General features: G+C 43.2%; 1 protein-coding gene across 1 annotated transcript in view; it reads right to left on the bottom strand.

Moving 5' to 3' along the window:
• stau2 (staufen double-stranded RNA binding protein 2) overlaps positions 1-15074 on the bottom strand; it is a 100102-nt gene that overhangs the window by 40949 nt on the left and 44079 nt on the right. Inside the window, exons 10-12 of the mRNA XM_028569110.1 lie at positions 12512-12640; positions 9397-9454; positions 2000-2355 (exon numbers count right to left, since the gene is read on the bottom strand). Coding sequence (XP_028424911.1) covers positions 2000-2355; positions 9397-9454; positions 12512-12640 — 543 coding nt within the window. The remainder of the gene's footprint in view (positions 1-1999; positions 2356-9396; positions 9455-12511; positions 12641-15074) is intronic.

The raw sequence follows: 15074 nt of genomic DNA, 5'->3' as shown, positions 1-15074 counted from the left end.
ACTTTGTAGGCAACCAGAGGTTCTCGTTACAAACCCGCATGATATGAAACATCCCCTCAATAGAACACATATTGTCTGCATGGCTCAATTACAGCCTGAATTCCTCGCTTAAGAAACACACACACACACACACACACACACACACACACACACACACACACACACACACACACACACACACACACACACACACACAGTGTTTAACTTATATGTTTTACTATCTACTCAGATCAATGCATGTAAAGATGCATAGACAATACATATACTAAGATTTATACAAAGTGGGATATGGTTTGGGAAGTATGAGAACGACAAGGACTTAAACTTCACACACAGGCTTAGCCCAACTCTTCCATTTCCAGTAAACAGAACCTGCTGTGTGTGTGTGTGTGTGTGCACATGTGTACAAGTGTGTTTGGGCTTGGCCAGGCAGCAGAGCTCTCTCAGGTTACACACACACAGGAAGGCTCAGAGCAATAACAAAGGCCTTTCAAAGGAACCCTCAGCAGGTTAAGATAAAATGTTTTCACTCAAACTGATAAAAAGCATCTGCAGCTTAAATGAACAGGCACTGGGATCAGTGGCATGGTATGCACCGCAGATCGGATTAAAACACTGTGCTGGGCTGTCTCTCTTTTACACACACAGAGCGCTAACAGCGAGTGTGTGATTCTGGTGTGTGTGTGTCCAGTCTGGTAATGACCGAAGCACCTGTGAGGTTTAGTTCCAGCTCTAAATCCATAGCCTGCCAATGATGTCCACAGTGAGAAATAGAAAACGGACCACTTGTCCTGTAGGAGCACCACTCTCATTCCTCCATCACAAATCAACTGTAACTGCTGTATGTATGTTTGTGTGTAGAGTGCATGGGTTTTTAGAAAGATTCAGAAAGCCTGCATCACTTATGTGGAGAGGTGTGTGCGCGTGCGGCTGGGATTGTGTGCAACTTTTCTTCTTCATACCCACACATGTTGACCAAGAGCATATTCTTATTTACAGCATGGTCCAAAGGAAGAAGAATCAGAGCAGGAACGATCATGCTAACATCTGTGCTGTCACTTGAACATGTGTGCAAACTGTACGACAGTACCACAGGGTGTCTGCAACTTTAACCAAGTTTAAATTATGACTTTTATGGCCTAATTCATGGCGGTTAAAAAAGTAAAATACAAGCCTACCTTCCACAGGTGGAATTAATATGATATTGGAAACTATTTTATGCCTATCAGCATGGAGGCCTCCTTGATGGGGCTTTTAAAAAAGCACCAACATTTGGTTGCTAATTATGCTTTTATACAACTAAAGTCTCACTTTCCTAATTGTGACCATCATTTCAATCAGTTATGATGAGTGTATTGCTGAGATCTGATAACATGGTTAAATCCAATGGGGCAAGAAACCGAGCAGTCAGACGATCAGAAACAAAATATAAAGCCAAAATTGCACAGGAAAAACTGTGCCCATGGACAACCACAGTAGGCAGGTTTTCTGCAAATTTTTGTGGTGGAGGTGCCCCTGCTTGCCTGAAATAAAAATCACCTCCCTTACGAGAAAATGGCTTGTTTTTGTGAAATATAATATTAGGCTTATTAAGCTTTAGGCAAATGTGCAGTTGCGCTACATTGACAACAAAATGAGATGCATCAGGATCTGTCTTAGCAGGTGATTGATCAATCACATGCTAATGCTTTGCAGTAGTAGCTTACCACCTTTGCTAACGAATTTCTTGGGGGAAACCCTGTGTAAGTTATATTGGTTACATTTTACACCAGGAAGTCAGTTTGGAAACTGTGATGGATGTTTACAATGGACAGCTTGGCTACCATTTACCTTTGTTTTCTCTTCCAAATACATTTGCCTAACCTGGACTTTGCTAAAACTAAAGAAGTAAGATTCTAGTTGTATAATACTAGAATTTCCATTTACTGTATACATTTAAGACATTTGTCTGGATCTACAGACACCCTTGAAGTAGCATGTCCATGTTCTTGCATCTCACCTGGAAGCCCTGGATGCGAGCCAGGTAGTCCAGCTGCTGTGCAGGCTGCACCGAGACGCCGCAGGGCAGGGCCGGGTTCTTCCCCTTCATTGGCAGGGAGGCGTCGGCTGTGGGTGACTGACCATTAAGCAGCAGCTCCCTGGCCATGGTAGCGGTTGGGCTGGGTGAGGAGCCGCTGTAGTATGGAGAGTGTCCTGGGGGCAGCGGGGCAGAGCAAGGCCCCATGTCTTTGGATGCCATGTAGTTGACAGAGCCTCCACTGTTGCAGCCTGGGCCCGGAGCACTGCCCCCCTGCTTCCTGCTGGCCTCCATCTCCTGGTAGACGTCGGGGCTGAGGTGGAGCAGACCCTTCTGAGCTGGAGGGGTCAAGGGAGAGGGAGGATGGATGGAGATTGACATGAGGGGGAGAGGAGGAGAAAAAAAGAAGGACATGGATGAATGGATAAAAGGACAGAGATGAGGAGAGAGAGAGCAGATAGAGATGGAATGGGCAGATGGTTTATAAAGGAGCAGAAAGGAACAAAAGTGGGAAATTGAAGGACAGAGAAGAAGAGAGAAAAAGGATTATTATGGCTCTCATTACTAACTCTTTAAAAGAGTGCACACACATTGATCTGTCACTCACAACCAGACAATGCCAGGGTGTGTGTGTGTGTGTGAGCCTAACTGTGGCCATTTGTGTGTGCAAGCGTGTGCTGGCTCCCAAACTGGCATTCCATCACTGAACGTAGATGACAGTTTCATGTGGTTTGGCAGTTCCGAGCATTATCAAAGTGTCTGCTGGGAAACACACACAGCCTCTTTCTTTCTCACTCTCAAACACAAACACAAACGGAGCATCTACCAATATCAACAGAGTGGCTATGACTTCATCACTGATGGGAAACAGCGCTGTCAGCTAACCGGCATCCTGCTTCACTTATAATATCTCTTCAAATGCCAACCCAACAGAACTAGAAAGCAGGTTTGGTCTCAGATCAAGGTTCTTGTAAGAATACTTCGGTGGCTCGAGGAAATGTCCCCAGTGATTTGGATCCGACAGGCCCGAGGCAACTCTGAACAGCTTTTGTTTAACAGGACGCAGCTCGATCCAGATATGCTGCGGTTCTAGCCAGCTGAGCACAACAGCACTCCAAGACTTTGTTCCGATCCAGACCATTTGGATAATTCTCATTCGTTTATGTTGGCTTCCTTGTACTCTGACATCACGGTTCTGAAATGGTCGTGACAGGTGGAAGGAGGAAACACCAACGGTTTGAGGCTCAATACTTTCGGCACTTTGTGGCAGCAGTGACAGTGAGAGGAAAGCATATAAGATGATAAAGAAAATGAACAAGAAATATGACAGTAGAGAAAGGATAAAAGAGAAGGATGAGCTGTAAGCCAGATCAGATGGAAGAGGAGGTGGGGATGAGTGGATATGAAAACCATGCAGAGCCTCCGAAGCCCAGCCAAGGTCACCAGAGACAGGAAGACCAGCTGTGTGCGTGTGTCTATGTGTGTCTGTGTGCACGTCTGTGTGTGCTTGTTTGTGTGTGTGTGTGTGCGTACGTACAGGCCAACAGCTGGGAGAAAGCGCTGGAGTGAGCGCATGACTGACAGGCCACTTCCTGTTTGAGTTAACATTACCATCACACATACAAAGACAGAGAGTTTTGCGCACTTGTAGCTTACTCTTGTCTCAGGTTTCTGAGACCCTGCAGACACTATTTCCCATTATGAACAATGAAGTTTGCATTCCTCTCCAAAGGAACAGAAAAGCTGAAGGAAACAGCAACGAAATCCAGGACTTATTACTCATACTACAACAAACTGCCCATTGCCAGCAATGACACAACTGTTAGGATCCCCTCCCCTCCCCTCCCCCCCTCTCCCAATCATGATGACAACTTTAATTAGAATTTACGCGAGTAAAACTCACAGGCCTGCACATTCTGAATGCATCACAAAAAATGAAAGGTGTTAGCCAACATGACATCAACTGTGGACAAAGAATATTGTGTTGGGGGTTGGGGGGTGAATGTAATCCGTGTGAGTGTGTATGATTGTCTGCCTAAGTGTGCGCGGGTGTGCCTGTGAGGATGTTTGCATGTTTGCATGTGATTGAGTGCTCGAATCTGGTGTCAGATGGCAAGAAAGAGCGTGAGAGCAAGAAAGAACAAGAGTGAGACAAAGAAGGCGAGACAGTAAGAGAGAATAAGTAAGAGTGACTGACTTTGTTTTGTGCGTGAAGACGTTGCGCACAAAAATTGTGAAATTGTGTACATGAAGTGGAAGCAAGTTAGAGACCGGAGAGAGCAGAGTGAGGCTTAGAAGTGGGGAATGAAAGAGTAAGGGAGAGTGTGTTTGTGGTGTTGGTTCCAGGCAGTTTTGGAGGGGTCCCACCCAGACTCGGCGTCCGGTGGGCCAGGGGAGCGTTGGAGGGAAGCCAGAGCCAAGCATGAGACTGATCGAAAACAGATAGGGCCAGAGCCCGCCGCTATAAATCACCACGGTGGAGCAAGACCTTCACATAGTTCACACATGCACACAGCGCACAGACACACACACGCACATATGCACAGCAGGAAATGAAATGTGGCAACTCAAGTGAAAAGCCCTGCTGCAATACCCATGGGAATAAAAGGGAGAAAAATCACTCTTCTTACTTCTTTTTACACTCCCTTCCTGTCTCCAAGCCACCCTGTTTGTTGTAGCACTGCATCCCAGAGATCACGATCACACCCCCCCCGCACCCACCCAACACACACACACACACACACACTTGTGGGAGCCTGAGGTGTGTGCGTGTTTTTTGTGGAAGGGCAAGAACGTAAGGAAAATGCGGCAATGCTCTTTATGTGGCGTGTAGCTGGCCAATGACTTTATAGGTGTTTAAAGAACAGTTTGTATGTTAGCTCAGGTACAACCAACCACAATGAGAAAATTAACTCAATTTTCTGGACCACACCATTATAATCCATCATATCACACTCATTTGTTATGGTATTTATGGCTGATGCTTTTTAACAGCCATTGTGCAACACAATCTGTAAGTGAATCTTTATTATAGGTTTTACTGTTACTGGTGGAGTCCGCCTTTCCTGCGCAGGATTTAAATTACATACCCATACACAAGGGATACACAAAAAACAGAAGACAACTGTCTGCCAGACTCCAAGATTCAAGGAAATTAAGAATGTTGGACATCGTTTTTATAAGAGAACAAGCTAAATAATATCCAGCTTAAAACATATGTGAAACGGATACACAAGTTGCTCGTCTTCTCGTGTGTTTGCTGCTCACAATGGTTGACAGGTGTCATTTTGAACTGACCTGTACTATTAAAACACACTTGCTGTTACCACCACTAACATCAGGTGTCTGTAAATCAACCAGGGTTGAAATCTTAAAGGGAATTCTTAACTTTGCCAATTTTCAACATAATCTCTACTGTATCTATCAGAGTCTGGGATATAGTGTGAAAAATGCCTGCAGTTCTTGCCGATGTTCTCGGTGTCTCTTTGGCGCAGGTGAAAAATCAGTTGTTTTTCCTGCCACTAGCGCTGTCACGTAGTTGGTGGTGAGGAAGAACAGTTTTTTCAGCTTTGGTAGCTGTGGGGCAAAATGCTGCTCAAAAACTCCCTTGTTCTTCTTTTCGCTTGGATTGCAAAAAAGCTACGTTACATCACAAAATATGAGTGCAGAGGATGGCCGGCAGGGACCCTTGCAACAGTTTTACTCCTCCCTTAGACAAAGTTTGCTGGAGAACTTCAGGATCCTAAAGATAAACTAGAAAAGACAACCAAGACCAGCAGGGCGATTTTTGGGCATGTTATTGTATTTTGTAGGGAATAGTCGAATATTCGATGCTTCGATCGAAGGAGCCTGATTCGACTGCCAATCTCACAGTCAAATCTTTACAGGGCCGTTCTGAAATGACGATCATGCCATTTTGGCTATATGGGGGTGCTCAATGTCAGATTTTACATACAACTACCTGTTTTCTCCCAATAAGTTATTATACAGCATATTGTGATATAAATATCAACATATAATGCTGTAAATAAAAATGTGCAAAGAAAAAAGCTTAATCCATCTTTTTAAAGTGCATGAATATATCCAAATGCTCCGTCCAAAGTATCCAAAGTAAGATGCAAGTTGTGTGCCACCGCCCAATACAGGAGCGCAGCCGTGATCCAGTACGCAGCCCATGGCAAGATCCGTCCGCCCCAATGATCACCAGATCTTACAACCAACAATAGACCAACAAGCCGCGGCGTTATATGCAACAAGGCAACGTTTGTGTTTGTGGCAGAAAAACATTATGACAAGAGGATTGTAAAAGAAGTATATAGGGTGTGCGCTGCAGGAAAGCAGACTTTTGCTCAGTGCGCTCCGCTTCACATCACCGGGGGCGTGCCAGCTGCTGACTGCTTGAGTGACATGCGAGCTCCAAACCACTTTCAATTAATCTTCTCCACCCCTGCATGTGTGTCCTAATCGGTTGCATGTTTTCATAAAAAAAGGAGCTTTACACACAAACTTACCACAGCTGAATATTTCACCCCCCCTCCCCCCACCCCCCCCCATTTCACCCCCAGAAGTGTTTCACTGCTCTCTCCGGTTGAAGACTTCAAGCCTGTTGCCCCCATCGCCATCATTGCTGAAGGGTGTGGTTCGGTGCGTTCAGAAGTGTGCTCTGCTGAATCTGTAACCACACCCACAATGATGTCACAGTGTACTGACATACCCTGGAGTACACGTTACGCTACTGTAGCGAGGTGAGAAATTAAACCACCGGAGGTCAGCAAAAACAAGATTGTCATCTGTTTTGACTTGTAATCCTTGTAAAATTCTATTTAATAGTGAAAAGCAACTTAGCTGTGAAATTTAAACACTTGTAAAGTTTAAATTGAGCTGACAAACAATTATCTGCCATTTGTTTTCTTTAAAAAAAAAAAAACACACACACACTGAAGCACAAATAACAAATTATCACTGCCTATTGTATAAAAATTGTTACAATTATTCTGATGCCAGAGCTGACTTTTACGGAATATGCTGCAATTCTGCAAACTGGTTTAGCAATGCTCACTTCTATTCAATAAACAGCATAGTCTATCAAAACAACGGACAGACCAGAAACCTCTTCCATTCAGCAATCATAGACACACAGAAAACTGAGACCAGCTGTATCGGTTTGAATGAGTTGTAAATGGTGTTTATGCAATAAACATCATTCCGACATTAGCGTCGTGTGAGTGTTGTGCGGTTTGGGCAACTTTAAAGAGGTAATTAGCAGATAGTTACACCTCACGCTGAGTGAGAGATAAACTACGAGTGGGAATGGCACGGGACCAAAGACACACTCCAGGCCAACAATAGGAATAATCACCAAATAAGGAAGACTGTTTCCCACGGGGCTCTGCTCTGGAGGTATTGGGCAATGCCTGGAGCTTGGGCTACCATAGAAACCACAACCACCAAAATAGTTGATCCAAGAGAACAACCATTTATCTATAAACATAATCTAGATGATATATCTTTCAGAGAATTGGACTAAATCACACATATGAGTGCTATTAAAGTTGTGGCAGGGACTGGATTCTGTATATTGAGTCTGGACCAGCAATGAGCAAACACAAGTCAGAGTCTTACCATTCTGCTTTGTACTCAACATTCAAAATGTGAAATATCACATTAATTCTCCTCCTTAGACTGAAGCTGGATACCCCATGTCAGAGCACTGCAGTGCTGCCAAAAGCCTTCATTAGACCCGAGTGACGACAGCACATTCAAATCTAATAAGGCTATATGTTTTGTTTTTCACTCTGTTGCGCCACATCTCACACACTGTTCATTTGTCCCCTAAACTGCACTTTCTCAAGCTGCTGACATTTACTTTGCTGCCATCCAGAGTAAAACTGCTTGATGTGTGTCCTTTTATCAAGCTGGGACATCACAACAAATTAAGCTCAGATATTACATTGCATGTTGTTCAGCTTAAGCAACACCATGACTATGAATTCCTTGCAAAACTTATTACACCTGTAATAAATATGAACTTACTTAACTGCTACACCATGTGGAATAAATGGAAAAAATAACATTGTTGCCAGACTCTGGAGACAACTGAAAATAGAAGGTCTTGAAATAGCGTTTGACTTCAGTAAAAGGAAGGCTTTTTCATTGTTTTTATTGTGATTACAGACAAGACAGCCAACTTTAAAGATATAGCTGATAGACACCAGCTGTTTCCTACAAAACTGCATCCTTTTCAGTGAAGGGTCCTTGAGTCCTTTCCCCCCCTATAAATAAAATGTTCCTTATTCCCACGAAATTCAGACATAAATCCTATCATGAAACGGTTTTGTATTTGTCTACAGTTAAAAATGTCCACAAGTGGAGGATTTTTGATGGCTAAGGAGGCTGTCTTTACCATGTCTCCCATTTGTTTAATAGGTAGTTTCATCTTTGACAGTGACAGATGAACAAAGACAGCTGCATGTTTACATGCAGTTATATAAACAGGTTATTGTCAGCTAACTGCAGCAAGGGGGAATCTCGTATGACATAGCAGCACTAGCAGCATTTGTCAGTTATAAAATGGGTCTAGTTTTCAATGCACAATGAGCTACACGCAAACATCAGCATAATAAAAAGTCAGGGATTCACCAAAAATCTGCAGGGAAACACCATTTAATATGTTGAAGATAGATGGCTCTAAATTTGTGACACCATGTGCCAAGTACTGCAAACTGCATCAACAAAGATGAACAGCAGTCACAAGCCAATCAAAATGGAAATGATAGAGATAGATGGTGTATATACGGTGTAAAGGTCTTATTATTGTGCTTTATACTCCATCAGTAATGGGTCAATATGAGCTTCCTTTGTAGCATTGTTTGTACTGATGATTAAGTAACTTCAAAGTTCCGGTGCTTTTTCACAGTCTTTATCTTATTTTGTCTACAGCTGGTATGTGGAAGAGACACAGCTAAGTGAGATATATCTTGCTTCATATATATATCCTCATGTCATACCATCATATATCCTGCCTCACCGTTTTGGGTCTCTGTGTGTAGGATTGTGTGTGTGTGTGTGTGTACATCTGTGCTCCAGTGTGCTTGTGTGTTAATCCTGAGTGAAAGGCTACGTTTTTTTTGCACAGGAAGGCAGTGGGGGGACTCCCCAGAGGGCCTCAGCGTCTGAATGAACCTTAATTCGCAGGCTCCCCACGAGGACGCACGGCCAATTAAGCTGACAGTCAGAAGCCCATTGACCAGTCACAGAGATTAAACGCCGGGCCATCTCGGTGGCTAAAACCACCTGCCGAATAGAGGGAGCGATGGAGAGCCGGAGAGGAGGAGGAGAAGGAAATGGATAGACACACAGGGAGACGTGCGGATACTCACTGTTACTCGTCGCTTCGGTAAATGACGCCTTTTGTCCATTCCAGCCTTTGTTGTCCATCTGTAGTGATGCGGAGAGAAGGAGAGAAGGGGGAGGTAAGAGAGATGTAGATTCTTGAACAGACAGCTTCTTCACGCATGTCAGACGTGTTCCTTCCTACTGTTTGGGCCACAAAGAGACAAGCGCTCACAGGAGGGGATGCTTAAGGAGCCTAGTGTCTGTCTAGGCCAGCTTAATTAGGGGTGTTGTCAGTGTTAGGCAACTAAAAAAGGCTCCTATTCAATGTGTTACTTCTGCTGTGGTATGCACGTCTGCCTGCATAAACACACACAGCCACAAACACACGTGTGTGAAAGAGAAAAACAAATAATTTCTAATGTGTGTGACAGCTGAGGATATGACATGGCTGTTAACAAATGCACCCCCATTATAATACACCCCGAAGCATCTTCACACTTCTGCACAGATGGGAATGTAGTACAACAGAGCTCCCTAAAGAAGTGTAGGACAGAGAGACAGAAAGAGAGAAAGATCTGAAGAGAGACAACCTATCCTACAAAACAAACGGTTGTCTGAGGATCTAATGAGAAGTAGGCTGTGCAACTAATTCTTATGATGTTTTCAGAGTTATCAGGCCACTGCACAGCCATGCATCAGCCACTAACTCCATTCTGTCAAAATATCCTGCCTTGAGTGTAACCAGAAAGGTCTCACCTCTTGCCAGGAATAAGCTTAAACAGTGAGACTTAATGTACTGCTTATTTCCAGTGCAGCAGCCCATCGTTTATCTGAAACCTTAGACATCCAAACATAGTACTTTATAGGGCTAACAGACAAAACATGCAATAATGCAAGCAGCAAGTCCAATAACTTGCGTGCAACATTTGACATTTTCTTGTTGACACATTCAACCGGAGCACGTTCAGTGTGCAGAGTGTACACTTTCAAAGACTAATGTGTTGAAGCTTTAGAAATTTGTCAAAGGTAACTACATAAAAGACCAAACTGAAAAATGTCAGAGCAGAGCTTGACTGTTAAGTATGAGGATGAAGGCATAGGGGGATATTGACTGCTGCAAAATGGGTTGTGGTTTCTTTGAGAGAAAACGAGTCAACTTCACAGACATTCTGATAAGAGCAAATGTCATCCTTCAGCTCATAAGATATATACAGCAGCACATATCTAACTAATGAGCTGTCCGGGGAACGATGAATAATAACAGACTGGTTATGTAACACCATCGCTGTCTTCATGTGCTCCCTTAAGCTTAAAAACCAATGAGGTGAATAAAGATGATGGTGATCAATGGTTGCTTGCAAAACACATTCGGTTCAGGGGAGCTGAGCAGGTTACATAAAAGGTTGACCATGTCAGCTGCACTGGGACTCGAGTTACATCTAAAAATCGACTGAGTATCGGGATTTCTTGAATTCCGCAGTGCTGTACAGATGAGATAGCGTGCGGGAAAAAAAAGATATGAGCGGTGCAGAGAATTTTGTTATGTAATCCTTCAGCATTCAGTTATACAGTTCCCCACCAATCACTATCCCTGCAGCCCTGCTGCTACCGTGGCTGGAATACCAATGGCAAGACGTCCTATATGCATCTCACTGTGTGTGTGTGTGTGTGTGTGTGTGTGTGTGTGTGTGTGTGTGTGTGTGTGTGTAGAGAAGGCAGTTCCTGTGGTTACCTGGCCTAGTTTTACTGGCATTTTATATTAACCACATAATAGAAAAATGAATTAATGGGTGATGGTTGAGTGTTTCTGGTTTAATACGCTCTTAATGCTTTACATAATGTACTAAATAAGGTTTTCTTTCATGTAACTTAGGACTGTTACTGTTATTTGTTTGTCATCATAGAGCCTTTCAGCCTGTTGGTATACAGTATATGACAAAGATTCGACTGGGATCACAAAGCAGTCTATGTATTATTTTTGTATTCAAACTAATTTGTGCTTTGGAGTCAGTGTGCTGTTTTCCAATAGCCTAATGCGCCTCTATTGGCGCTTTTCCATTACATGGTACCTACTCGCCTCGACTCTATTCGCCTTTTTTGGTTCCATTACGAAAAAAAGTCCCTGGTACCTGCTAACAGGTACTTTTTTTTAGTACCTCCTCAGTCGAGGTTCCAAGCGAGCTGAGGCGAGCCGAGAAGGTGACGTGAATCCCTGCAGGCTACAGATTGGTCGGAAAGAATCGTCACTGATCACTGCATTGCTAGCGACAGACGGCATTTTTAAATAGTTTAGCCAGCTGTGTTTTTTTGCTGCCGGAGGCTCCACACAGAGCTTTCTCCATAGCATACAAGTGGCCTGATGTTTATACTTGTGCGCTGGTGTGTGTGTCGAGTCGCTGTGTGTGTGTGGGGAGCTGGTGAGCGAGGGAGAAGTGAGAGAGTGCCGGCGATTAGCTCCGCAGCGAGTAGTGACTCTAGAGTCATATAATGAGAGAAACAAAGTGTCTCCCCTGTTCTTTCTGACCACGGTGGGAAATTTGGAGCAGGAAAAGTTAACTATCTTGTTGATTTCATGTTGTTTACGGAGAAGGAGAACCAGGAAATGAGTCGGGGGAAATGCAACGCTACCAAGCCACGCCCACGGCAGTCGCTATGACGACCAGCCAAGCTGAGGCGATACTAAAATCTGCAATGGAAAAGGGACGCACAGTGCGCCGAGTCGAGTCGAGCAGGTACCATGTAATGGAAAAACAGCATAAAGGGTGTGTGCACAACTATGCTCCCAATGTTAATGAAAATCCCTGTGAACTGCAGGCCGACTCAGTAGAGCACCGACAGCATACTGCACATACATGTTGTTTAACTTGTGAGAAACTACCCACCTAAAAACAGTGCGGGAGGCATGTATATCAACTGGCTATCAAATATACAAGTTTTATTTTTTTAAAGATTATTAGAGCTTTTCCCTTTATTAAGTAGTGACAGTGGATCGACATGAAAGAGATGGGGGACGACACACAGCAAAGGGCAGCAGGTCGGGTTCAAACCCGCGCCGCTGCAGGACTCAGCCAACATGGGGCGAACGCTCTTACTGGGAGAGCTAGAGGCCGCCACGATCAAATATACAAGTTGATGTGAGCAAGAGAAGTAGAGTTTTACCTCGGTGGGGTTCTGAGAGACTGTGGAGGCCTTGTACCCCAGCTGCAGAAGCATCGCCTCGGCTGCGTTCCGCTTGGCCACCTTCTTGTTGGGTCCTGTTCCCGTGGCAACCTCGTTATTCACCTTCACCTGCAAACGCATGCACAGAAACAAACACACAGGTACATACACATGCGATGAAGACATCCAGAATGACAATATTTTCAGATTCACAATATAGCTGTACAGATACATCCTGTGATAATGAACCTCTGACTGATTTGCTTCAAACAAGATTAAATGTGATTCCTCATGACTTTCCTCTTCCTTGTCACACTTTGAGTCCCTTTCAGCCCAGAACACTTTTCTTCACTCACTGGGCCGACTCGGCCGTGCAATTTACATCGCACAAAAATGCTCCAAGGGAAGTGTTTGTTTTTCAGTGATCCCAAAACATTAAATCTGTCGACACAGAATGTAAGCAGAGAAAATTCCAAGAGAATATCAGACGTCGTTATGTTATGCAAACAGACAATTACACAGTACAAATAACATTCTGGGAGCCAAAGCCTGTGAACAGCCAGGCCTCAGTGCACTTATTCAAAGTGGTCTGACATGCTCTCTAAGTGCTCGTCTGAATGCATCAAGTAGGCCACAACATACAATGAGGAGGAAAGCCTCAATAAATTGCCAAATTGCTAAAATAAACACAATTGCTCTTTTATCAAATTCTAAGAGATGATCACCCACTCAAAGGCACCTGACACAAGCTGCCTGGAGCCTCTTTCTCTAAATAGTGATGAGTTCAGAAAAAAAGATGTGAAAACAGAGACTCATTTGAGCCCTGCTGCTTACCAAAGGAAACAAAGTGGAAATTTTAGAAGAGTGAGTGGACTGCACAAAAGGAACGCACACACACTCGGAGGGCCTAATGTGTGTATCAAAGAGGCATGGAGAATAGGTTTGAGGCTGAATTACTGCCTGATGCTAAGAGAAGCTCTGTTCTTCATATGAAAGAAGAGGATTACGGAAAAGAAAGACAAAGAGCGAGAGTTTGACAGAGAGACGGACACAGAAAGACGAACAGGAAGAGTGAGACAAAAAGAACTGCAGTTAAAATGTTGTGCTTACATTAAAATGGACTGTCCCAGCTTTCCTAGTTGTTTTTCATTTACATGAATCTGAGACTGCTGACTGGAGTTATGGATACACACAGACTGTAGCAACAACAACCTACTGTAAAGGACAAGAAACCAACTAGCAGAGGATACATTTGTTTCTCTGCCAAATCTTATGCTCATGTTAATTAATTTGCATTGTCCCTTCTTTAATCACATAAACACAAATCTTTACATCGCCACTTAAATGAAAATAGTGCAAGTGTCTTTTTTTTATCAATAATCTTGTGATCCTGACCGACACATTTACTGTACACTCACAACTGTGAGTGCCTACATTTCAGTAATGGTTTCACTGAAACAGTAACAATTGTCCCAGTAAGCCGGGGAGCTCATTAAAGCATGAATGAAATCAAATTAAATATAAAAACTAAATTACAAGTTCACATTTGTTTTTTGTTTTTTTAATCATTAATTCATGTAGGATTTTTATTATAATGTTCTTAATTTTGATACATGTGAGTGCACTTAGAGAGACTGTGGGGTAAAAAGGTAGCTTTCACTTGCAAGTCTGTAAAAGGGATGGAGATAAAATAGAGAGACAGGCAATGGCAGTTTCTAAGGCTGACCAAGATCTTAACCACAATTAACTAATTGACAGGCGTTCATAACTTGGAGACCCAGCTGCTGTTTTCCTGCTCCTTCTAGTAATGAGGTGTCTTTTTTATGCATGGCCTCAAATAGTTTAAGCAACTCTGAATAAGGTACCTGTGATATCTGTTGACATTCCTGCTTCATGCAAAGTCCCGGCTCTATTTCCTGGATGGATTAGTGATAAATAACAAAGCCTCCATAACTTAGGCAAGGGTTAAAAGGTCTTTGCTGCCGCAAGACCATGACAATTTATTCTGTTAATGAATACTGGCTCCTTACTACACAGACCACATCCTAATATCTTTCGGTAGTACAGAAGACAGCCTGTGTGATTCTTTATTAGCAACAACAGCTTGAAATTTCAATTGAATTCTATAAAGAGTTAGCTGTTCCACAGAGGAAAGCAAGGCTGTAAAGACGGATGTTCATCTATTCTGAGCTTTATATGCATGCGATAAAAATAATGAATATCAAGAAGGATTGGGAAGGATGACAGAGAGGAGTGAGTAAAGAGTAGAGAAAGGTAAGGGGAAAAACAGGGGAGGTCCAAGACGGTTTCCAATAAAATTATAAATTACCTACTACATGCAAAATAGAACCAGAGCTAAAAGTCCGTTGTCAAGCTTTCATATGCGGTGCAAAGCAAGACACCACTGTACTACCAACTTTGGTGGCTTTACAATAGTGCCAACAATTTAATCTTAAAATCTGTGTTGCTTGGACACATCATTAATATTGCACTTTGTCTTAACATCTCTTTTCATCCTCATAATCAATGACACTGCTGTTACATTTGTATGTTGAAAACAATG

This window comes from Perca flavescens, chromosome 22 (assembly GCF_004354835.1).
Source record: "Perca flavescens isolate YP-PL-M2 chromosome 22, PFLA_1.0, whole genome shotgun sequence".
NCBI lineage: Eukaryota > Metazoa > Chordata > Actinopteri > Perciformes > Percidae > Perca > Perca flavescens.
The sequence above is the reverse complement of the archived record's forward strand: the minus strand, read 5'-3'. Positions and strand labels throughout refer to the sequence as shown.